At 47.1% G+C, this 24,272-nt stretch overlaps 2 protein-coding genes across 4 annotated transcripts; one reads left to right on the plus strand and one right to left on the minus strand.

Moving 5' to 3' along the window:
- The first annotated feature begins 493 nt into the window (after positions 1 to 493).
- LOC136451040 (beclin-1-like protein) lies at positions 494 to 14,205 on the plus strand. The gene is made up of 10 exons (XM_066451775.1): positions 494 to 834; positions 6,597 to 6,955; positions 7,168 to 7,338; positions 7,734 to 7,858; positions 8,102 to 8,150; positions 8,577 to 8,735; positions 12,136 to 12,221; positions 12,385 to 12,456; positions 12,615 to 12,764; positions 13,819 to 14,205. Exons 1-10 carry the CDS (start codon positions 690 to 692, stop codon positions 14,003 to 14,005), a joined length of 1,503 nt encoding a protein of 500 aa, XP_066307872.1. The 5' UTR covers positions 494 to 689; the 3' UTR covers positions 14,006 to 14,205.
- A 493-nt stretch (positions 14,206 to 14,698) lies between these two features.
- On the minus strand, positions 14,699 to 21,535 carry LOC136451039 (protein ESSENTIAL FOR POTEXVIRUS ACCUMULATION 1-like). 3 transcript variants are annotated; one of them, XM_066451773.1, is made up of 9 exons: positions 21,198 to 21,530; positions 20,984 to 21,055; positions 20,636 to 20,706; positions 19,701 to 20,531; positions 19,522 to 19,615; positions 18,547 to 19,398; positions 16,279 to 18,436; positions 15,721 to 15,860; positions 14,699 to 15,390 (listed from the first exon to the last, which is right to left on the minus strand). In XM_066451773.1, the coding sequence occupies exons 1-9, from the start codon at positions 21,238 to 21,240 to the stop codon at positions 15,071 to 15,073; spliced, it is 4,581 nt and encodes a 1,526-aa protein (XP_066307870.1). In that variant the 5' UTR covers positions 21,241 to 21,530; the 3' UTR covers positions 14,699 to 15,070. The 3 variants fall into 3 exon arrangements, with proteins under 3 accessions (XP_066307870.1, XP_066307869.1, XP_066307871.1); XM_066451772.1 differs by having other exon boundaries at positions 16,279 to 18,439; XM_066451774.1 differs by lacking the exon at positions 14,699 to 15,390 and having other exon boundaries at positions 15,730 to 15,868; positions 16,279 to 18,439; positions 21,198 to 21,535.
- Positions 21,536 to 24,272: the final 2,737 nt, after the last annotated feature.

Below are 24,272 nucleotides of genomic sequence, written 5' to 3' on the forward strand. Positions count from 1 at the left end.
AATATCACTTTAAAGTCGTTATTTAATTTCAGTCACCCTGTTTACTTGAGTTTATTCTGAACTACTTTTCAGCCATGGAACAATATTTTTCTCTCATAATATTTCAGCATAAGCACCAGCATAAGCCAAATTTGAGCATCAGCGAGTAGGGCGAGTATTGTTATCTTATCTTACGATCCGCGTGTTTTTATTACAATGATTTAACTATCCCGTAATAACGTACGGGCACAAACCTAATTAAGTCTGTCTCCAACAACCGCGATGCAAAATATAACCTATTTATCCTTTGCATAGCGCTCCGAGTAAATAGTTCAATACATATTTTTGGTCTTCTTCAACAACAAGACTCAAAAGACAACCATTTTTATAAATTATTCTTTAGAAAAAAGGATACTCAGATTTATGTCATATTTGTTCTAGCATCTAAATGGGTCTTTCATATATCTATTGTTGGGTTTGACCTAGTCCAACGGGTCTGGTGCTTGCAGACAGCGGAAAACAAAAAGGGAACTCCGTCTCGCTTCTCTCTGCTGCGTGCCTGCGGGGACACTCATCTCTCCTCCACGATCCCGCCTCCCACACCTCTCGCCGAGTCGCCGGCCGAGGACGATCCGCCAGCAGCAGTGCGAGCGCCGCGCGGGCATCAGATCGCCTGTTTGGTTCCTTGGAGCCGAAAAGCGGGGGGCGCCATGAAGCCCCCGGCCGGCGGCAGCGGCAAGGGCGGTGCGGTGGACCCTTCTCTGCCGCGGTTCAGGTGCCAGGAGTGCCGCCGCGCCCTCGTGGTCGTCGGGATCGAGTCCTACGCCGACAGGCTGCCCGCACATGCCGCACCCGGTACCCGTGCCTCCCCCTCTCCCCTCCTGTCTTCCCCTTTGTTTTAGCTATGTATATTCCCTTCGTCCCCAACGTGATTCTCGCTTTTAAAGAAGTCGTACAATTTTAAGTTTAACTAAATTTATAAAAATATACTAACGTTTATGCCAAATAAGTACCATTAGATCAATCATGGAATATATTTTTCTAGGAAACCTAAATGTTGATGTTATTTTCTATAAATTTAGTCAATATTGAGGAAATTTGACTTGGTTCAAACTTAGAATTGTATTTTTATTTTTTTGTGGACAGAGGGAGTCCTATTGTAACCATGGTTTTCCACCACTTTGAGCCACTCTTCTCATCCAAGTTTCTTTGGCGCACTTAGATTATGCACATCTATAGCGTTACTGTTAGCCTATTGTAATTATAGTATGCAGCCCTTGATTTGTGGCATGTATCACGCCTGCGTGGTTGGCTCATAAGCCACCCCGGCCCCTATATGTACTCATGTATAGTAATTCAATACTAATCAATCACGTTTACATGGTATCAATCGTGGTTACGATCCGCTACTCTTCCGCAACCCTCGCCAGCCGCCGATCCAATCGTTGCCACCGCCGCTGACACCGTCGTTGAGCGCACCGTCGGTCCCATCGCCTGCGCCTCCACCTGATCGTCCGCCCCCATCGTTGACCTCGTCACCAGGTGTCGCCGCTGGTCTGCTCGCCTGCCCCGCTGGTTTCCCGATGGCGGATGACGCCGATGCTGCTGCGGCCGCCGCCGCCAAGGAAGCCGAAGCTCGCCGTCTCGCCGCGGCAGCCGAAGAACGTCACCTCGCGACTGAGGCCGAAGCCCGCGCTGAAGAAGCACGCCGTGCCGAGGAGGCCCGTCTCCGCGCCGCCGTGCTGGACGCGTACGAGAGCGCCCACGAGGCCCTTTGGGCACAGGCCACTGCCGTCGTCAACGTCAAGGCCCTCATCCCCGTCGTCCTCGATCACGCCACGAACACCTACAGCAAGTGGCGCGGCATGTTCCTCACCGTCCTTGGCAAATATGCCCTGACTCGCTACGTTCTCGATGACGAGGCCTTCTCCTCGCGCCCGGCATGGGTGCAGGCAGATTGCGTCGTCTTGACGTGGATCTATGGCACTGTCTCCAACGATCTGCAGCAGTCCCTGATGATGCGGCAGCGACCCGCTCGCGGTGTCTGGTGCTATCTCGAGGACGAGTTCCTCGGCCAGCGGGAGTCCCACGTGCTCCTCCTCGAAACGCAGTTCCGCAACTTCCGCCAAGACGCCCTGAGCATCATCGACTACTGTCGCCGTCTCGAGTCGATGGCCACCTCTCTCGCCGAGTTCCGGCATATGGTGTCCATCCTCAAGATGCATCGCCCGTTCCCGACGTTTGTAGAGGCCCGGACACACCTCCTGCTGGAGGAGATGGAGATCGACGCCTGGCCACCATTGCCGCCATCCGCTCTTGTTGCTACCACTCTGCGCCGGACGGTGGCTGGGGCACCAGCGCCTCCAAGCCCGGGGACGTTCCCCCTGCGCGTCCTCCTGGTGCACCCACTGGTGGCCAGCGCAACGGCCGCCGTTGCGGTGCGGTCGACGCGGTGGCCCATCGGCGCCCTCTGGTGGTGCGCCCCCAGGCGTGCACGGCGGCATGCACCCGTCCTTCGCGCACCCGTGGGCCAGCACCGTGCAGATGTGGCCCTACGACCGGTCTGGGCGCCCTCCACCGGCGCCTCCGGCGTTCACCGCCGTTCCTCAGTATGGCGGTTTCGGTGGCGCATATGGTGGTACCTATGGCCCTCTGCCTCCTCAGTACGGACCGTCCTTTGGGAGCGCCGGCTCGTACTACGGGGGAGCCGCGCCTCCACCACCGGCACTACCGGCCTTCCAGGCGCCCTCAGTGGCCCACCAGGTCACTCTAGCGGCACCCTGGAATCCTACCCACGGGGGCTCATGGCATCAGGACTCCCTGGCGCACTCCTTCAACACCATGACGCTCCACCCGCCGGCTCCATCACCCGAGTGGTACGCCGATTCAGGGGCTGGTTCCCACATGACCGCGGACGCTGGTAAACTCTCTACCATTTCCCCACCTTTTTCATCTACTCCTTCATCTATCGTTGTGGGAAATGGTGCACTACTTCCTGTCACTGCCACTGGATCACACACTTTCTTTCTCGGGTCGCAATCTTGTTCTTAACGATGTTTTGGTGTCTTCCAACATTATTAAGAATCTGATTTCTATTCGTCGTTTTACCACCGATAATAACTGTTCCATCGAATTTGATCCTTTTGGCCTTTCTGTGAAGGATTTGCACACCAGGAACGTGATCGCCAGGTGCAATAGCTCTGGCAACCTCTATCCGTTCCATCCACCCTCCACCAGTGCCTCCGCGTTCATCGCTGCACCCACCTCACTTTGGCATCGTCGTCTCGGGCATCTTGGGCGTGAAGCTTTGTCCAAACTCATTAGTTCCAGTGTCATTTCTTGTAATAAAGATTATGTCGATCATATATGCCATGCGTGCCAACTTGGTCGCCAGTGCGCGTTTGCCCTTTGGATCATCTAGCTCTAGAGCTCTTCATAATTTTGATTTAATACACTGCGATCTTTGAACATCTATTGTTAGTGTGTCAGGATACAAATATTATCTTGTCATTTTGGATGATTGTTCACACTACATTTGGACTTTTCCGCTCCGCCTTAAATCTGAGACATTTTCCACTCTTGCCAATTTTTTCGCTTACATTCGCACGCAATTTGGCACCACCATCAAGAGCGTCCAGTGCGACAACGGACGTGAATTTGATAATTCTCCGGCCCGCACATTCTCTCTCCCACGGTGTTGCACTCCGCATGCCGTGTCCATATACTTCTCAACAAAATGGAAAAGCAGAACGCTCCCTTCGCACTATTAATAACATTCTGCATTCCCTTTTGTTTCAGGCGAGTCTTCCTCTGGTTTACTGCATTGAGGCCCTTCACACTGCGACATATCTTGTGAACCGCCTCCCCACTAAAACCCTTACATTCTCGACACCATATTCGTCCCTCTACTCCACCCAGCCCTCCTATGACCACCTCGAAGTTTTTGGGTGCGCTTGCTATCCCAACTTGTCCCCCACTGTGCCTCACAAACTCGCCCCACATTCATCCCTATGCGTTTTCCTCGGCTATTCCTCGGAACACAAAGGCTATCGATGTCTCGAGCTCCAGTCGAATCGCCTTATCATCTCCCGACATGTCGTTTTTGATGAATCTTTCTTTCCCTTCTCCGATATGTCCACCACGCCCATGGCATCCTCAGCCTTGGATTTTTTACTTGACGAGAATGATTTTACTGCTCCAATTTCCGGAGCCCGTACTGTGTCTGCAGGTACTTCGACGCCCACTGCAGCCCCGGCACCTGAGCCCCTACGTGTCATGCATGGCACTGTGCACATGCATGGGGATGGGGATGCCGCGTCTGGGCCATCGTCGTCACTTGGGCCGCTGTCCCCAAGGTCGCCCCTCGCTGGGCCTTCCGTGCCACCCCCGACGCTCGGTGCTGCTGCCCCCGTGCATCCCGCACGGGTTGCTGCCAGCAGCGCCACCCCGTCATCCTCGGCACCACCCCATGCTGGCCCCTGAGCCTCGCGCTCAAGCTGTTGCCAGCGGCACCGGTCGCACAGTTGCTACACGACCGGTTGCCATCATACCGGTCACCAACACACACTCCATGCGTACGCGTGGCAAGGCCGGCATTGCGCAGCCCGTGGATCGTCTCAACCTCCACGCGGTGCCTTTGTCGCCATTGCCGCGCTCGGTTCGTGATGCCTTGTCAGACCCCAATTGGCGCTCTGCTATGCAAGCCGAGTCTGACGCTCTTCTTGCCAATGACACCTGGAGACTTGTTCCTCGACCTCCTGGCGTCAACCTTGTTACTGGCAAGTGGGTCTATCGTCACAAGCTACTAGCAGATGGTACTCTTGATCGCTACAAGGCACGTTGGGTCCTGCGAGGTTTCACACAACGGCCAGGCATTGACTATGGTGAAACATTCAGTCGAGTGGTCAAACCAGCAACTGTTTGGGTGGTTCTGTCTTTGGCTCTCTCTCAGAATTAGCCTATTCATCAGTTGGATGTTAAGAATGCCTTTCTTCATGGCACCTTGACCGAGACTGTCTACTGTGCGTAGCCTTCAGGATTTGTTGACTCATACCGTCCTGATTTTGTCTGTCGGCTCAACAAATCTCTATATGGCCTGAGGCAGGCTTCCCGTGCTTGGCACACCAGGTTCGCCACTCATCTCCTGTCCCTTGGTTTTGTCGAGGCCAAGTCTGATACTTCACTATTCACATATCATCGAGGATCCGATACTGCATATTTGCTACTGTATGTTGATGATATCGTTCTCACCGCCTCGTCGGCTAGTTTTCTTCACCATATCATTGCCGCTCTCTAGGCTGAATTTGCTATGACAGACATGGGCCAACTTCACCACTTTCTTGGCATCTCAGTCACCCGCTCAGATGACGGCTTCTTTCTCTCTCAGCGGCAGTACACTCAGGACATATTGGAGCGGGCTGGGATGAGTGCTTGCAAGCCTAGCAGCACCCCCGTTGACGTGCACTCCAAATTGTCCGCCGATGGTCCTCCGGTCGCCGACTCTACTCAGTATCGCAGTTTGGCTAGAGCACTACAGTATCTGACGTCCACTCGCCCAGACATTGCCTATGCCGTCCAGCAGATCTGTCTATATATGCATGGTCCTCGAGAGCCACACCTAGCTGCTCTCAAACGGATCTTGCGCTACTTACGGGGTACTCTATCACTTGGCTTGACACTGCGTCCGTCTTCGCCAGTTGAGCTTGTTGTGTACACTGATGCTGACTAGGCTGGTTGTCCTGACACTCGGCGATCAACCTCTGGTTATGCCATGTTCCTTGGGGATAATTTGGTGTCCTGGTCCTTCAAGCGTCAACACACAGTCTCCCGATCGAGTGCAGAAGCTGAGTATCGAGCCGTGGCAAACGGTGTCGCTGAAGCTTCGTGGCTGCGCCAGTTACTCATGGAGCTTCGCCACCCACCTCGCCGCGCAACGCTGGTCTACTGTGACAACATTAGTGTTGTCTACCTCTCCACAAACCCAGTACAACATTAGCGCACGAAGCATGTTGTGATTGATCTCCATTTTGTTCGGGAGCGAGTCGCCCTCGGCCACGTTCGAGTTCTTCATGTCCCTACGACATCTCAGTACGCCGACGTCTTCACCAAGGGCCTCCCTACCTCTGTGTTTCAGGAGTTTCAATCCAACCTGAACGTTCGCTGTGCTCCCGGTCAGACTGCGGGGGAGTGTTAGCCTATTGTAATTATAGTATGCAGCCCTTGATTTGTGGCATGTATCACGCCTGCGTGGTTGGCTCATAAGCCACCCCGGCCTCTATATGTACTCATGTATAGTAATTCAATACTAATCAATCACGTTTACAGTTACAACTGAAAAAAATTGCTATGTCGATCATGTTGCCAGCGCTTCCAAATTATTAATTCCATTGACGCTAGAAGCTGGAATTGCTTCATGCTTCTAGTTGCCGATCGGGTTCCACAATTAAGTTGTTCTATTGCATTTGTAGTGCTGGGACCAAGATTAACACGCGGCTATTTGCCTTACTTCCTTCGATTGTTTTATTTTTTGTCACACAAGCACTATCCACTGAGCCTCTCCGAGATGCAAGTTTGTGGTACTGGTGGCGCTTATTTAGTATGTCATTCAATGCATGCAGGTAATCATGCATCTTCTGTTCAGGGCAGTGTTATGGGTGCAAGCAAGATGGACAATTCTTATGTTGTGCTATCCAGGCAGAACAAATCTCAGGGTCCTAGAATTCCCCCACGCCCACCAAGTGCAGCAGCGGCGCATACTGATCCCAGCCAATCAACAAGAGCAATAGAGGGGTCATATATAGTGCTTCCACCTCCTGCCGCTTCCATATACAAGACACCTGCCTCTGAAGGAGGTGGTGCACAGCTCACAGCACCAGGTCTAAACTCCAGTAGCCCCTCGCAGGGAAACAATTCTGGGTTTCACTCTAGTGTTACTGTGCTGAAAAGGGCTTTTGAGATTGCTAGCTCACAAACTCAGGTACCATTAATTGCTGACTATGTGCATATACTAGTTGTGTGAGCATGCATGGATTTTATACTGGTGCCTTTAATGTTTTGTCTTCTATTTTCAGTGCCTTAGCAGTTATTGCATCAAATATGCATGATTTTTTTCTTTCCAAGTGTATAGAACATTATAGTGATACACATAGTAACGACGATGCATTTCTGCTTTTCTAATTGCGTGTGCAGGTTGAACAGCCACTTTGTCTGGAATGTATGAGGGTTCTTTCTGATAAGATGGATAAGGAGATTGAAGATGTTAATGCTGATATTAAATCTTATGAGGCTTCTCTTCAACGTTTGGAGCAGGAACCCTACAACATCCTCAGTGAAACAGATTTCCAAAAGGAGAAACAAAAGGTGACCGTTCCTATTGAAATGTGTGGCTTGATGATGGATTAGTTATTGATGATAGATGATGCAAAATTTTACTGTTTAATTGCTACTCTTGATGCAGGCCTCCCACCACATATAAGTGGTGATCCCTTTGACTATGAAACTGTTATATCAAGCTGCACAATATGAATACTTATATTGTGATTTAAACATATATTAGTGCCTAAGCATCTTTCAGAGATATTGTGGAATAGCCAAGCATAAGCTGTCAACTATAAACGCAACTCAATTATGGCACGTAATTTGTAGATTACAGGAACAAGTGCATATATTGACTCTGTTGCAAAAGATACAAGAAATACTTATTGGTCTGTGTAAACCTCTTACGTTTTATTTATTTGTGTGTTCTGCAAATTCAGATTGAGGAAGAGGAAAATAAACTTAAAGCTGCTATTGAAGAAGCTGAAAGGCAATATTCAGAAGTTAGTTCTGAGATGAAAGATCTTGAAATAAAATCTAAACAATTTGAGGAATTGGAAGAGCGGTTAGTATCTTTTCTCCTTGCCATTATTGTTTCAGGCATCTTCCTGTTACAGTTGTGCTGTTTGTCATTTGTATCATTTTCATGCACTTGGAGTTGCTGGGGAATACTATCACAGAATCACGGTTTATGTACAACATTATACAAAGTTTTAACACCATCTGCATCTTTTGTTTGGCTCCTGCTATTTATAATGCTTGAAATATCTTTCATGCAAAACTAATGTTATCAATTTTTTTTAATTAGGTACTGGCATGAATTCAACAGTTTTCAGTTTCAGTTGACATCTCACCAGGTAAATTTACTTCAGGCCAGCCTATGGATACATAATTGTCAGAATAACAATGCACCAACTTATTGTTGTCATACTTTGAACTTGTGTTCTTGCTGCCCCCCTAACTTGTATATATTTTCAAACAGACATGTATTTTGTTCCATATCAGTTCCAGGCTAATAACTAAAGCAATATTAACCGAGTCTGGGGTTGATTTTTGCGATCATGTATTTATTTCGCATGAAAAAGTTTCTGACAGAAAGCTAATAAAGCTTATGCAGCATGCATGTTGTCTGTAGTGTTGTTTTTAAAACTGCCTTGATGTTTGGATATACTATGACAAATTTTAGTTACTTATCTCTATGCAATATTTTCTTATGCTTGAATAGTTTGCCACCATTTTCTGTTACATTCATTTTGTTATATGAAAAATATCACACTTTTCAGGAAGAAAGAGACGCAATTTTTGCCAAGATAGAAGTTTCCCAGGTTCATTTGGAACTGTTGAAGCGTACTAATGTTCTCAATGATGCATTCTATATTTCACATGATGGAGTAATTGGAACAATAAATAACTTCCGCCTCGGACGCCTTTCTAATGTAGAGGTAATTATACAGATTGCAAAATGCATAGATACAATTTTGGGTCACTATACTCAGTGCTTCTGAAAACTCCGCCTATGTTGTCTCAACGTAGCAGGTCTCAAGCCCTGGTAAAGAAGGAGGGTTGTGATAGACGTGGCGAGTCAACGTTAAATCTAGCCATTCTAATGGAGATGAAACCCGAAAGAAAACCGTTGGGGCGTAACCCTCTTAGCGACGCGCCATATCGGAACCCGGGTATGGTGTTAAATGAGCAAGGGCCGGGTCGTCACCCCCGTGACGCGCCGTGTCGTGATCTGGGCATGGTGTCAAGTGAGTAAGGATCGGGCCGTCGCATCCTTAGTGGCGCGCTACATCGGCGCCCGGGTGTAGTGAAAAATAAGCAAGGGTCTTCGCATCTGAGTCGACGGGTGCGAAGGGTAAGGAAGCTAGTCGAACCAACTAGGATCCGTTTAGGTAGTTAGAATGTAGGGTCGCTTACAAGTAAGTTAAGAGAATTAGTTGATACCGCGACTAGGAGGCGTGTAAATATATTATGCGTTCAAGAGACTAAATGGAAGAGTCAGAAGGCGAAGGAGGTGGACAATACAGGTTTCAAGCTTTGGTACACAGGGACAGTCACGAATAGGAATGGAATAAGAGTTTTGATTGATAAGAGCCTCAAGAATAGTGTGGTGGGAGTGAGAAGGCAAGGAGATAGGATTATCTTAGTCAAGCTTGTCATTGGTGATATGGTCTTGAACGTAATTAGTGCGTATGCCCCCCAAATAGGCCTCGACGAGAGTGCTAAGAGACAGATCTGGGAAGACTTAGATGGCCTGATTAGAGTTGTACCTAGTAGTGAGAAACTTTTTATAGAAGGAGATCTTAATGGGCATGTAGGGACTACAAGCACAGGTTTCGAGGCAGTTCATGGAGGTTTTGGGTATGGTAGTAGGAATCAGGAGGGGGAGGAAGTTCTAGACTTCGCGGTAGCTTTCGACCTGATGATAGCCTAACACTTTCTTTAGAAAGAGGGAATCTCATCTAGCGACCTTCAGTAGCGGACAACACTCTAGCCAGATTGACTTTGTCCTCGTAAGAAGAAAGGACAAACGAGTATGCTTGGGTTGCAAGGTGATACCAGGGGAGTGTGTTGTTTCTCAACATAAGCTTTTGATGGGAGACTTTCGTTTTCAGGTGCGTGCCCGTAGGGATAAACAAGCTAAGATTGAAAGAACAAAGTGGTGGAAACTGAAAGGGGAGACGTCAGAGGTATTCAGGGAAAGGGTTATCAAAGAGGGCTCTTGGAAGGAAGAAGAGGACATAAACAACATGTGGGAGAAGATGGCAACCAACGTTCGGAAGGTGGCCTCAGAGGTGTGTGGAGTAACCAAAGGAAGTGGAGGCGAGGCTAAATATACTTGGTGGTGGAACGAAGAAGTCCAAAGTGCTATTAAAGAGAAGAAAGAATGATATAGACACTTGTACCATGACAGGAGTGTGGACAACATAGAGAAGTACAAGGTGGCAAAGAAGACTGCAAAGCGAGCTGTAAGTGTGGCAAAGGGTAGAGCGTACGAGGATCTTTACCAACATTTGAGTACAAAGGAAGGAGAGAAGGACATTTATAGGATGGTTAGGGTTCGTGAGAGAAAACAAGGGACTTCAACCAAATTAAGTGCATTAAGGATGAAATGGAGCATCTCTTGGTTAAGGAGGATGAGATCCGACATCGATGGCAAGAGTATTTTGACAAATTGTTCAATGGTGAAAATATGGACACAACCTTTAAGTTGGATGACTCTTTTGATGACACCAATAGACGCTTTGTGCGGAGAATCCAATAATCTAAGGTCAAAGAGGCATTGAAAAGGATGAAAAGAGGTAAGGCGATGGGACCGGATGGTATCCCAATCGAAGTGTGGAGATGCCTCGGGGATATAGCTATAGTATGGCTAACCAAGTTGTTCAACCATATTTTTCAATCGAACAAGATGCCTGATGAGTGGAGGAGAAGTATATTGGTACTGATCTACAAGAATAAAGGGGATATTCAAAGTTGTACTAATTACCGGGGAATTAAGTTGAGCCATACTATGAAGCTATGGGAGAGAAGTTATCGAGCATCGCTTGAGAGCAATAACGCGAGTCTCTATGAACCAATTTGGTTTCATGCCCGAAAGGTCAACCATGGAAGCCATTTTCTTAATAATACAAGTTATGGAGCGGTATAGGGAGAAGAAGGACCTACACATGGTTTTTATTGACTTGGAGAAGGCTTATGATAAAATACCAATGAATGTTATGTGGTGGGCTTTGGACAAACATAAAGTCCCAACGAAGTACGTCGGGCTCATTAAGGACATGTACAACAATGTTGTGACTAGAGTTCGAACAAGTGATGGAGACACGGATGACTTCCCGATTAGGATAGGACTACATCAAGGGTCAGCTTTAAGCCCTTATTTGTTTGTCTTAGTGATGGATGAGGTCACAAGGGACATACAATGGGACATCCCTTGGTGTATGCTTTTCACGGACGATGTAGTGTTAGTTGATGAAGCCGGACAGGAGTGAATCAGAAACTGGAGTTATGGCGAGAGACTTTGGAGTCCAAAGGTTTTAGACTCGGTAGAACTAAAACTGAGTATATGAGATGTGACTTCGGCACTACTACTCGGGAGGAGGAAGATATTAGTTTGGAAGGTCAAGTAGCGCCTAGGAAGGATACCTTTCGATATTTAGGATCAATGCTACCGAAAGACGGGGATATTGATGAAGATGTTAGCCATAAAATCAAAGCAGGGTGGATGAAGTGGCGGTAAGCATCTGGTGTCCTATGTGACAAAAGGGTACCACAGAAGCTAAAAGTCAAGTTTTATAGGACGACGATTAGACCTGCTATGTTGTATGGTGCAGAATGTTGGCCTACGAAAAGACGACATGTTCAACAGATAAGTGTCGCGGAAATGCGTATATTGCGTTGGATTTGCGGTCATACAAGAAGGGATCGAGTTCGGAACGATGATATACGTGATAAATTAGGGGTAGCACCAATTGAAGAAAAGTTTGTCCAACACCGGTTGAGATGGTTTGGACATGTCCAACGGAGACATCCAGAGGCACCGGTGCGTAGTGGAATCCTAAGCCAGGAGAGTAACGTGAAGAGAGGCAGATGAAGACCGAAGTTGACTTGGGTAGAGGCAATAAAAGGAGACTTGAAAGGATGAAATATATCCAAAGACTTAGCCTTAGATAGGAGTGCTTGGAAGACAGCTATTCACGTGCCTGAACCTTGATTGCTTCTGCTGGGTTTCAACTCTAGCCTACCCCAACTTGTTTGGGACTTAAAGGCTTTGTTGTTGTTGTTGTTGTTGTATACTCAGTGCTTCTGAAAAGTGCTTCTGAAAATAATGTACAGGTTTTGTGGGATGAGATAAATGCTGCTTGGGGTCAGGCTGCACTGCTGTTGCATACCATGGCTCAGTATTTCACCCCAAAATTCCAGTATCCTTTTGTTTTCTCTCGGTAGCTATAGCATTAATAAGTGCATAGTGTTACTTACAATTTTAACTTATTGAAGTGCATAAATTGTGAATTTTAATAGTAAGCACAATAGAATTTATTCTTAAAAGAAATGTTGCAATGGAGTTCCTGAACATTTTCCTAGATACCGGATCAAGATTCACCCTATGGGAAGCTATCCAAGAGTCACAGACATCCACAATAATACATATGAACTGTAAGCTTTCTGCTGGCAGATGTACTTTTTTCTCTTCAAGATGATCTAGGTTTATAATAATTCTATTTCGTTTGCAAACCTTCTTGCCTTAGCACTGTATCATGCAGTGCAATTTAATCATGCTTGGGATGTTAATAAGACACGCTGTTGATGTTCAGGTTTGGTCCCGTGAATTTGTTCTGGAGCACCCGATTTGACAAAGCCATGACATGGTTTCTGACTTGCCTGCAAGAGTTTGCTGAGTTTGCCATAAGTTTGGACAAGGAGAACAATGTTCCACCTGAAAAATCACTGAAGCTTCCCTACAAGTAAGACCTTTTGCAAATCTATTGGTCTCATAATCCTGATGTTTATGTGCCCTGACTAGTCTTGTCATTCATGCCATAGTTATTGAGACTGAACTAGGCATTGAACTGGGAAGGTTTGTGGTTCATGGTTTGATTGGACTGTCGAACCACCGGCTCAAAGTAGTTAAATATTGTATACCTTTCTCTTTTCCCCCTTCGAACTACGCAGGACGGCAGGAGAGCTGTGTGTCATTTCATTAAGAAGAATAAAAGATACAAAAGGGAGGGAAGTAAGAAACCCCCTCCAAGGCACCCTCACGGGGTTTAATCAATACAACATTCTAGAAAATAAACTAGGGTAACACAACCAGCAGCCTCAAACAAATATTGTATACCTTTCATGCCTTTCACAAGTGAAACCATAGCACAGTGGCGTGTGAGAAAGCCTCCTTGCCGTAGGTCTTGTTTTCAAATGCCATGGGACACATTTTTTGTTGATATGTTGAGTGCGCTGCCTTGCCGGACATCCCCCCACACTAAGTTTGTGCAACTAAAGCTGCACACCATGCCCACATGTGGCTCAGAAGCTGTTTTTTCTTCCGTTTTTTTTTCTGCAAAGCCAGACGGTTCAAATGTTTTGGAGTGGGCTGATTGCTTATGCAGACCAGGCAGACCCTGCAGAGGCTCTGGTTCCTGTTTTTTCCGAAGGAACCTTGGTCGGTCTGGTTTTAGTAGCTATGATTCAGACATTTGAATTTCATGTTTATGCTTCTGACCTAGTGTTCATTTGCAACTACTCTTAAAGAATATTTGAACTACGAACATTCCACCTGGGGTAAAATTTGTTAAGTTCATCAGGTTTAGAACTTTAGATGCAAGCACCGTTTTCTTAAGACAAGAAAATTGTTTTTGTGTCTTTGAGCCTTTCTTTCGTTGGTTACTGTGGTAGTTGTTGTCGAATACATGCAAGAGCTCTGTTGTAGTAATGGTAGATAGTAAATTGGAAAGTTTCTTGTGTATTGATGCATTCCGTGTTACCTGCATTGTTGTTAATTAAGATCAATTCATTTCGCAGGATTGATGGTGATAAAGTAGGGAGCCACACGATCGTCCTAAGTTTCAATAAGAATGAAAACTGGACCAAGGCACTAAAGTACATGCTGTGCAATCTGAAATGGGTTCTCTACTGGTTCATTGGCAATACAAGTTTTGCACCACCCTCGGGATCACTGCACACACAATCTCTGAAGAACAAGAGTTGATGATGTTTTTTTCTCTTTACTAACTGTACATAGTTTATATGCTTGACCCTGGCCGCTGGATGTAGCCGTAGTGACAATAACGACATATTTGATGAACATGTGTTTATTGCTTGAAGTCTGCCATGCTGTCTTGAGGCCCTTGTGCTGTAGTGCTCGTGCATGTGTTTATTGTACTATCTAAAGCCCAGCAACTCCATTTTCGCCCTTAAGAGTTGATGGAAGGCTCTCATGCTGTTGTGCCTGTCCACACAGCTTAGCAGGATGGAAGGCTGAGTTGGTGGGATCTGAAGAGGAGGAGCCGGCCCATACAATTGAGGCAGTGCACAATGCACTGATGACGGATCAACTGGGGGCATCTCCACAATCCATGTCACATGAGGTGCTTCTTCATTTGTTGATCTGTGCTGAGGCTCGGCCATGTGCCAGTTTTACGTGTGTACACTGCGATGCCATCCAGATTCTGCATATGATAGTTGAACAAAAACTATAATATCCGATTCTTCTTATCTCACAGCAGCAGGCCACCAGCCAGCGAGTCTCACCGAAGAAGCACGAGACCATCATCTCTCGTACATGTGACCCTTACCTTCACCAGAGAAGCACGACTCTCCTACCTGTGACCCTTACCTGTAATCCGTTTACATCATTTCCTGATATCAACAGCATGGCAGAACTTCGATCAAAACAAACATAAAGGAACAACAGCACACCAAACATTCCATGCTCCAGTACTAGGATATCTTCACAGTTTACGACAGATCATACTATTGCACAAAATACATGATGATCTTGGCTGTTCTGTACAAATGACACTTCTGTAAACCGAGGGGCACCGATAAGAAGAAAAAAAAGCCTCCCTAATTTCTAAATCTGAGAAATCGGGTAAGACTATGGCTAAGAGAGGCTATGAGAAGATCTGGGAAAAAATGAAGCCATGGTACAAAATTTCTGCAGAGTTACAAAGAGGTGAGCGAGCATGTACAGAGTTTAGGATTTACTGTGGAGACCTTGAAGCCAATCATGATTCTAAGGCCACCTCCTACCGGGTATGTACACTCATGCATGCTAATCATCTCGAACAATCTCGCCCATCATGATACGGTTACTGTGGACCTTAAAGCCAAGAAGAGAAGGGTCAATCTGCTTCCCTTTCTTCGCTTTCTTCTTTGCGCCCTTGCCACCTGGGCCACCATCTGCAGATTCAGAGGCATCATACTGCAACGGAGGCTTCCTCGAGCTCTTCAGCGCTTCGCTGAAGGACTGACCAGAGGCATCTGGATTGTTGGTGGCTGATGGCATGCTATACAGCCCTGCCTCTTTGTTGCTAGGTACACTGCCTTCCATACCCTGGGCTACTGATGCGACTCCTGATTCCACCTTATTCTCTGCACAGTAAGATTATCAAAATTAAACGTCTGATATAAAGCAGACATAAAATTTATAGATAAATAGCATGGTAACAAAAAAAATACTTCAGGTTGCCTATTATTGTGCAACAGGTTGCGCACTAACATTGTGCTCGTTCAAACTATCACAGGACAAACCTACAAGCCACACTCACACAACCATCCAGTTTGTGGTCTAGACAGTTCTATTTTAGCAATTGACAGCTTTGTTTTAGGTGAAGCAAATTCAGCTGACTTTTAGTATACAACCTCAAAGTAATATTAACCATATCAAACTTCAACAATCCAGACAGCTTGAAAAAAACATACCATCAGAGGACGCAAGGCCTGCTTTCTTCAGCCTGATTGCTGAAGACAGATCTGTGGGAACTGGCTGAGATGTAGTATGTTGGTTTGTAGAGCGCTTTAGTAAGGAGTGAGGGCTTCCTTTTGACGTGCCAGAATCAGACCTGCACATCTAAATATTATAAATACAATATAAAGCCAACTTTGCACTCAACTAAGTGGGCATTCAAGAAAAATAATTTGTGCATGTAAAACAATACAATGAACACTATAGAAAAGCTAGTTAGAATCATATAGATGTATGCCTTAATAACAAATATTATGTAGTCAAAACTATTGTCCAGAAACAAGACTTTGCATTAAGGTACGCTTATCAGCGAAGCAAAGTCTCACAAGAATCAAAGTACATATTAGAATTATCCAGTGGCCTAATGTGTCAGAACATCAGAATAAATAAACTGAGTAACATGCCAATAAGAATTATTAGAATGGTAATTTGGTGGGGTGGTGGAGATAAGTGAATATACTTTTGAGAAAGATAGTAGATAATGGAGCAGCACATCTACGAGTTTAGAATAATACCATTTACTAACAGCTTCTTCAGCAAAATCATTATCATCCCCAGCCAAGCTCGCACTAGAACCCTGCTTTTTACCCCTCGTTAACTCATTGACACTCCCAACCAATTGATTAGCTGATGTCCTACCACCTGTGGTGTCTGAGAAGTCCCTTTGTACATCGTCAATTCCAAGAAAATGCTTCTGCTCAAGCATCGATCCAGATCCTGATCTAAGGTTAAATTTTCCAGTGTTCTCAATACTGTTGGGTATAGAACCCAGATTGGCTGATCCCTCTTGCGCCAACTGCCCTGACTTTGCATAAAGTGACCTTTCTGCAAGAGACTCCTCAAACGACATGATGTCCACTGATCTCAGAGGGTTCTCCGCAACAGGTTGCGCAAAGTGATCCTTACGCCCAAATGATGCTGGAACAGGAACATCAGGGAAACCCAGGGACTGCTGCGATTGAAGGACAAGTTTCTTATGAATCATGTCACTCAAATCTTGTTCTGCATTCCTCTCTTTGTTCATAAGGGCTGCCCATGCATGTGGGTTGTCAACAGCAAGGTTCATTTCCACATTCCTCCTCTGCTTCTCCGCTTCAATCTGCAACTGGTTGATGCGTGAAGACTCCATTAGACTGTTTTGCAACTGTCCATTGGCATCCGACCAGTGCCTTTCAAGCCTTCCCATGTGAGAACCAGGAAGCTGTTCCTGAAGCCTATGTTGCTGGGGATGAACCCCTGAAGGAAGCATAGGAATTTGGCCTAAAGGGTATATATCACCATGTGTTTCCAACTGACCAAGTCCATGATGGTGTGCTAGGGCGTTTATGACATCTGCGTTTGGTCCAGGACCACCACCAGGCAAAGAACCAGACCGCTCTAGGGAGTGAATACCTTGACCTCCCCTATGCAAATGTTCATGTAAGGATAAGCTGCGGTCAAGATGTTCATGATGATCAAACGATGACGATCTCTGAAGGTTCTCCAGGAGATCGAAGCGACCATGTCTCTGATTTGGACTGGTCCCTGAGCGGATAAACTGGGCAGGATCGTCCATTGGCCAGACCCCACTTAAGTGCCTTTCTTCCTCCCTGCCTGAATGTTGCCGCAGAGCATTTGCCAATTGTTGAGACTGAAGTTGCTGCTCGTGCTGAAGGCCTAAAAGAATTTGCTGCTCTAAAGGAAGCATCTGTCTCTGATTTGGACGTGAGAGAACATCCAACATATCATTATGATGCTCCCTATGAAGGCCATGACCAAATTTTGCTTGAATGAGTTGTTCAATAGCCGCATCATGCTGCCTTTGCAAATGGTGAGGTTGCTGGTGAAGTTCATTTAATACATGTTCACGAAGTAAGACTTGATCAACCATATTTGTTGGTCCAAAATTTGAACCCTGCAGCTGCTGCTGCAACAGTTGCTCGAGGATCATCTGTTGCTGCTGCTGCTGCTGCTGTTGTTGTTGCTGCAAGAGCTGGGCTTGCCGTTGCTGCTGTAGCTGCCGTTGGTGCTGCTCTTGTTGGAGCTGGCGGCGTTGCTGCTGTTGCTCAATTTCAAACTGGACTCTCAAAAGATGCTCCACATCAGAAAGCGGTTGATTCATAGGCTGGCGGTGTTGGTGCAAAGAATCAAACACCTGCCCGGGAAATGCACCAGAAAACTCCAAATGGTTGCGGGCCATCAATTGCTCCTGCTGCATTTGCTGTTGCTCCCGTCTGATCTGTTGAAGCAGTATTTGCCCCTCAAAATTCAAATGATGCTCAGCTTCAACCTGAGGGATTCTGCCGGAAATGTTTGCATCATTCATATTGTCCAGCCGTCCAAAGTTTGCAGGCCACTCATCACGCACACTAGAAACTTCATTCATCCTGCTAAGTGGCCCGTGTCTCATGTTTACAGGTGGAATGTCCTTGGGTGTTGTAGGCTTGGGATTTCTCCGCTCATTTACACCAAGTACATTTGATGAGAGAGGTTGTTTTGGATGCCCTTCCAGCTCAGACCAAAGTAAGCCAAGAGGACTCAGATCACTCTCACTTGGGATATCATGCTGCGGCAAATTAGCTTCTCCAACCACAGAATGAGGATCATGTGGTGCCACCTGGAAATCTGCACGGTCATTCTCGAGGTCCCGTAGGGATTGATCCATGCTGCTATTAGGCCTCCCAGTGTACAATACTTCTGTCATAAACATGAAAAAAGTGAACATTAAACATGAAAAAAAAACTGAACATTACCTCAGCAAAAACATATATATGGCAAATGAGTTTCTGAGCAAAAGAACTAACCTTCAGCATCCTGATTCACTGATTCAGGAATGTGCTGCTGGCGATTACTAGTATTTGCTATATCCTTTCCCGTTTCCGGTGAAGATAACCAACCACTACGAGAAGGTACTGATGCTTCATGATCACCTCTTTTAGGATCAACAGCATTGCTTTCAGAATTCCAATTAGACACTTGGTCACTCTTCCCAGAGGAAGCAGTAGGAACTGTGGATTGAAATTTACTTTGAGATGATTCCAGAGGTTCAGCGCTTCCATCGCAGGGTTGAGGTATATGTGATTGTGGTTTTTGCCCAAGGTGGGGCATGACTTCAACAAGTGGGCGGAAAGGAACATCATCTGGAGCCTGAGACAAACGTACAGGTAACTCCAAACCAAAGTATCCATCTTCATACCAGGAAATTATGTCAGCACCCAGAAATGGACCCTGCACACCTCCTTGGGGATCCAGATAATATAATGTCAACTCTTCTGGACAATTAGCATGGCCACCCACTTTTATATCCATGTCACTGCTTTGGTATTGCATAGGGGGTTCTGAAGGATGCTCAAAGGATGGTACATCAAACAGAGTGTTTGAATCATCAGGTAGCTTAGTGCCAAGATCATGATCAGCACTTGACTTGATTTCATCAGTTTTCAAACCTTCCCTAATGTCGGTAATCCCATATTGATTGCTGCTGGCATTTTCCTCCAGACTTTTCTTTGGCGGAGATGTACTGATGCCAGTAGGAAGTGTCCCTTCAACATAGAAGGCGTCCTTCTCTGAAATTAAATCTGAAGACACTTCTTGACCCAACCCAGCAATTGCAAAACTGACTTTGTCCTTGTCATCATCAATACCAGAAGCTGGTCCTGAAACAATTATAACGTTTAGACTCTACCCAATGGATAAGAAGCTATGGATAGACAGTAACATTTGCATTTTTAGATCTATAAAAATCATGGCACAACTAACATCCCACAGTGTAGATATACCTTCGAGATCTTTTGCCCTCTCTTTTTTGTTTCCAGTCCCATTGATTCCTTCACTACTAATGACTTTACCCTTTCTAATATCTTCCAGGAGAGCCTGAAAAGTAGGCAAGCAGGTAAATAAACAGAAAAAAGAGACAGAAGAGGTTAAAAATAGTAGGAAGAATATAACTAGGTATTACCTCTTCAACTTTATCCGGTGCAACAAAGGCTAGGGGTTTTGCAGCAGTAGAGAGTGTGATGGAAGGAATTTCCTCCAGTTTCATGTCAGCATCATCAAAGGATGACATCATATTTTTCTGCCTGTATATATCAAGAAGCTTCCCTCTTGGGTAGCGGAAACTAACAGCAGCTTTTGCAGACTTCCCATGCACAGATGGAGCACCGATTGATCCTGCAGATGATGGCCGGTTGAAGGATGCAACTGAGTTTGGGTTTCCCCTGCCTCTTCCAGCAGCAAAACCAATATCTGAGTCCTTAACACGCCCTTTCTCAGATCCAAAGCCTGGAGCAGCACGGTACGTTGCTGTTCCGACAGAATGACTTTCCTGCCGGTGACGAGGCCTCCATTTATCACGGGAATCTGACTCAGACAGCAGCCTTCCAGTGAATGTCTGTTTATCAGCATGGGTTTCGTCCTTCTCTGCATCAACCTTCTTGTCTGACCTGGTGTCCTTCTCCTTGTCATCAGGTCCCCATCTTGATGACCATTTTCCATCACGGCGGCCCTCATTCCACCTTTCAGATGCAGGAGCTGCACGCGGATCAGTGTTGTCCCTTGCAGAAACATTGTCAGAACGGCGATCGGTCTTGCGATTATCGACGTCCCGGTCCACATCCTTCTTGCGCTCCCTCCTCCCAAGCAGGCTCGTCTCCCTCTCCTCTTCAAGCCAGCGAAGACCACTATCAGCATCGAACACATTCCTCCTTCGTTCTTTCCTATCAACAGTTCCTTCCACCATCCTCACTTCCTTTTCAGCAGGTTCAAGGGAGGACCCATGAGGCAGTGAGATCTGCGGATGAGCATACAGCATCATTAACGATCAATTCTACCAGCAGTCAATCGACATCACTGTACAGTAAAACAAACACTGAGGGAAGGGCAGTGATCACAAACCTTTCCATCAGCAGGTTTGGCGTAGAGCCACTGAGGAGACAGGGGAATGCTGTTATCCAGGTGCTGCTGATCTGCATAGCACAGGGTCAACGTTCAGCAAAACATGGTCGTATCATCCACACAACAGCCTACTGACACACGAGCTCACACTCCTATGCACACAGACCGAGGAGAGCAAACGCACGGGAACACATGCACCCACGCCAACACGAACTAGCAACCCCCAGCCGAACCCTAGACACCTACACATGGTGTCCGCTACAGAAATTCCTCAACTGCTAAGCAGGCGGTCCAAGATGAATCAGGGAGGAATAGGAGGCAAGTGATTTCGGGTGAAGAAATCCGCACCTTTGGAGTCGTCGACGAACCCCATGGCGGCGGCGGCGGCCCTGTCCTCCTCGATCCCAAGCGACAGCCCACCTGCGCGACGCAACAACCAGACGTCAAATCGGGGGCACCCACCAATCAATCACAGATCTGCGCCGAGGCCAATCCAGGGCAGCGGGCGGCGGCAGCAGATCGGATCTCCCGCGGGCGGGGGCGCGCAGATCGGGCGGCTCACCTTTGCCGAGCGCCGAGGGTCGATCCAGCTTCCTCTCCGCCATCGCGGCCTCGCGGGATCCGATGGAGCGAGCGGGGGAGTGAGCTAGGGTTTCCGGTGGAGAGCGGGGAGAGAGAGAGGAGAGGCAGCGGCTTCCGCGGCGCGATCCGAGCGAACGGGGCGAGGCGGCGGAGGGGGAGGGGAACCAGAGCTAGGGTTTTGCGAGCGAGCGAGGGCGTCGAGGTCACCGGCGATGCGAGGAGCAGGAGAGGAAGCGAGCGAGCAGAGGGAGAGGGAGGGTGGCCGGGTTGGGGCTGGGGCTGGGGCTGGGAGCTCTGTGTGTTTTTTTGGGGAGGCTTTTTTGGCTGCTGTGTTTCGATGATGGGGGCGTGGAGCGGGCGAGAGAAGGGGAAGAGATGACGAGGGCCAGCCAAGAGATAAATCATAGCTTTGTTTTTTAGCGAACTCTTTTCTCTCGCGCGATTTGTTTATTTTTATCGTTTAGCTTAGTTTTTTCTTTATTTGTACTAGCAAAAATAGTACGTATTTATAATTAGTTATTAGTTGATGACGATAGGAACGTTTTCTGAGGATGGTGGTGATACAGATGACGTGACTCTAGTATGGAAAAAACAATTTGTTGTGAGGATGACTTGGTTTCATACAAAAGTGTAGGGTGCGTTTGTTAAAAAAAATGTTTAGAGTGTGTTTGGTAGTAAGAAACGTTAGATCTAAATTCTCTCAAAAAAAATCAGGTGATCGATCATAATCACTTTGTAAGTAAACCTTTTGGCTGTTAGGCTGGATACTGATCCACATAAAATTGTTTTCTCATTAAAAAATATATAAATGCAAGTATGCTTCAAAAAATGTTAGAACTCTAAGTGGGTGCACGAAAACTTAATATAACTCGTTTTATTTTATTGCACTTTAAAATAATTAATTGAAAAAATACAAACGTTAAGTGTAGAGGAGAGGGTGGGGTCAGCTGGAGAGGGGGCGTGAAGGCGGAGACGCTGAGCACGAGGAATTGATGAGAGGTGCTCGCTCTCTGGCTTCACCATGACACGACGCGATGACGGCGGAAAACAAAGGGAGAAGAGGGAAAGAGAGAGACGGACGTGGCAGGTGGGCTCGGCTCGTCCTTGCCTTGGCGGGACGCGAGCGGCGAGAACGGAAGGCCCACGCGGCGGCACTACGGACCACGTGCGCGCTTGTTCGATCGGCGTGGCCCGCGCGCCGCAGTGCCATAAATGGCATGGCGCCGGCGGCTCGCCCACGTGCGCGCGGCAGAGGCGACACACACAGGACCAACAACAGCGCAGAGGTGCAGCGGATCAGCGCGGACGCGACGACGATGCGACGGCAGCGGCAGCGGCGCGACTCGCGACGCAAGTAGTGACGGCTGCGCAGCACGGCCGCGTCGGCACCCAAGACGGCAGCGTGAGGCAGAGCAGCAGGGCACGGGGCCAGCGGATCGCTGTAGCCGGCCTTGGCTAAGCCTAAGCGGCTCGACCGACCAAGCGCGACGGCACGGCTGACCGTGCGGGACGCAACCATGTGCGTGGCGTGAGAAGACCATGCGGTGATCGCGCACCCAGCGCCAACCAACCCGAGACAGTGACATGCATGAATTTTAAAAGCATTCAACACGACCAAACGATTGCTTTAAGACCTAAACCATCTTCATCATGCTCAAGACGGACAAATGAGACTACCAAATTGAGCTATAACACTATACCACTCCTTAATCCAATCTCTCACAATAAATTGCTAAACATAGCAGTGTCTAACTGTTGGCAGACTTGAAAAATTCTAAGTTTTTGAGCCGAATTTGATTTTCATTTGCGATTTCTAAGCTAGTGGAAATATAAGCTAGTACTATTATTTTTGGACCGCAACTATTTTATTGTTGTCTACAAAGTTTGTACTTCCAACTTTATTAAGGTGACACATATATGTTCTATAGCATTTTTGTTTAATAAAAATTGGTTCTAAACCCTAAGTGATATAACATGACTATCGAATCAACTTTCGTTTCGTATTTTTGTTGATCGTTTTGAGTTACGAAAATTGATCTACACACTTTATTACATGCATTAACACATAAATATGATGCTCATGATATATTTTAGTAAATAATTTACGGTGTAACACCGAGGGTGTTACAAATCTACCCCACTTAAACAAAATCTCGTCCTAAGATTTCATGTGCCTAGTGTGGGGAAAAGAGATAAGAAATAAATTCTGATTTAAACAATTACTGTCGGGGACCAATACTAGGGTATCCGAAGAGGAGGAGCTAATGGTCATCAACATTGATTCCACCGAGCAGTCAAGAGCACACCTATAACTCCAGCCGATCCCTAGGTGTGTGGGCTCCGCCTCGCCTGATCCTCGAGGCCACGATCTCCGCCTTGCCCGACCTTTGAGGGTGGGCTCTGCCTCGCCCGACCCCGAGGTCATGATCTTTGCCTCACCGACCTCTAGCGATGGGCTCCGCCTCACCCGACCCTGAGGTCACGAGCTCCGCCTCGCCCGACCCCGAGGCCGCGATCTCTGCCTAGTCTGACCTTTGGGTTTGTGCTCCGCCTCGCCTGACCCTAAGACCACGGGCTCTGCCTCGCCAGACCCCTTGGGTGCAAGCTTCGTCTCGGCCGATGAGGACCCATACCACCGCCAACCACTCAAGGCCCAAGCTTATGGGCCTGGATCAAAACTCTGACACCAAGGAAGAGACCAGACACGCCCCGATGTTACCCGCGGCCACGACGGGCCATACCTAAGGATTCACATCAAGAACAGTGTCGAATGCAATGGTGTTGTTCTGTCTAACCCTCATACGAACACTGATAGGCGTGTTAATTCACCATGACGTCTACGCGGATGGAGTGGAGTGTCATGACCGATGGATGACGTTTACGCTATGGCGCCAGTGATGGACAGGACCACGACTGTGGAGCTGTCCCTGTTGACATCTATAGGGTCGATGGGACCCGTATGAAGGAGAAGGACCCAATGATCCTGGAGGCCTTCCTCCCTCTCATTCTTCTCCTTTTCCTCTGCTATAACTCACTCTTTCCCTTGGCCTATAAA

Source organism: Miscanthus floridulus, chromosome 5 (assembly GCF_019320115.1).
Source record: "Miscanthus floridulus cultivar M001 chromosome 5, ASM1932011v1, whole genome shotgun sequence".
Taxonomy (NCBI): Eukaryota; Viridiplantae; Streptophyta; class Magnoliopsida; order Poales; family Poaceae; genus Miscanthus; species Miscanthus floridulus.

What these genes read in the sequence shown, in the direction of transcription:
- LOC136451040 (XM_066451775.1), top strand. Translation starts at nt 690, where the DNA reads ATGAAGCCCCCGGCCGGCGGCAGCGGCAAGGGCGGTGCGGTGGACCCT. An exon ending in TTCAGTTGACATCTCACCAG is followed by an intron (nt 8,151 to 8,576) that starts GTAAATTTACTT and finishes CACACTTTTCAG; the next exon opens with GAAGAAAGAGACGCAATTTT. An exon ending in TATTTCACCCCAAAATTCCA is followed by an intron (nt 12,222 to 12,384) that starts GTATCCTTTTGT and finishes ACATTTTCCTAG; the next exon opens with ATACCGGATCAAGATTCACC.
- LOC136451039 (XM_066451772.1), bottom strand. Translation starts at nt 21,240, where the DNA reads ATGGCGGAGAGGAAGCTGGATCGACCCTCGGCGCTCGGCAAAG. An exon ending in ACCCTCGGCGCTCGGCAAAG is followed by an intron (nt 21,056 to 21,197) that starts GTGAGCCGCCCG and finishes TGCGTCGCGCAG; the next exon opens with GTGGGCTGTCGCTTGGGATC. An exon ending in GAGGGCAAAAGATCTCGAAG is followed by an intron (nt 19,399 to 19,521) that starts GTATATCTACAC and finishes TAATTGTTTCAG; the next exon opens with GACCAGCTTCTGGTATTGAT.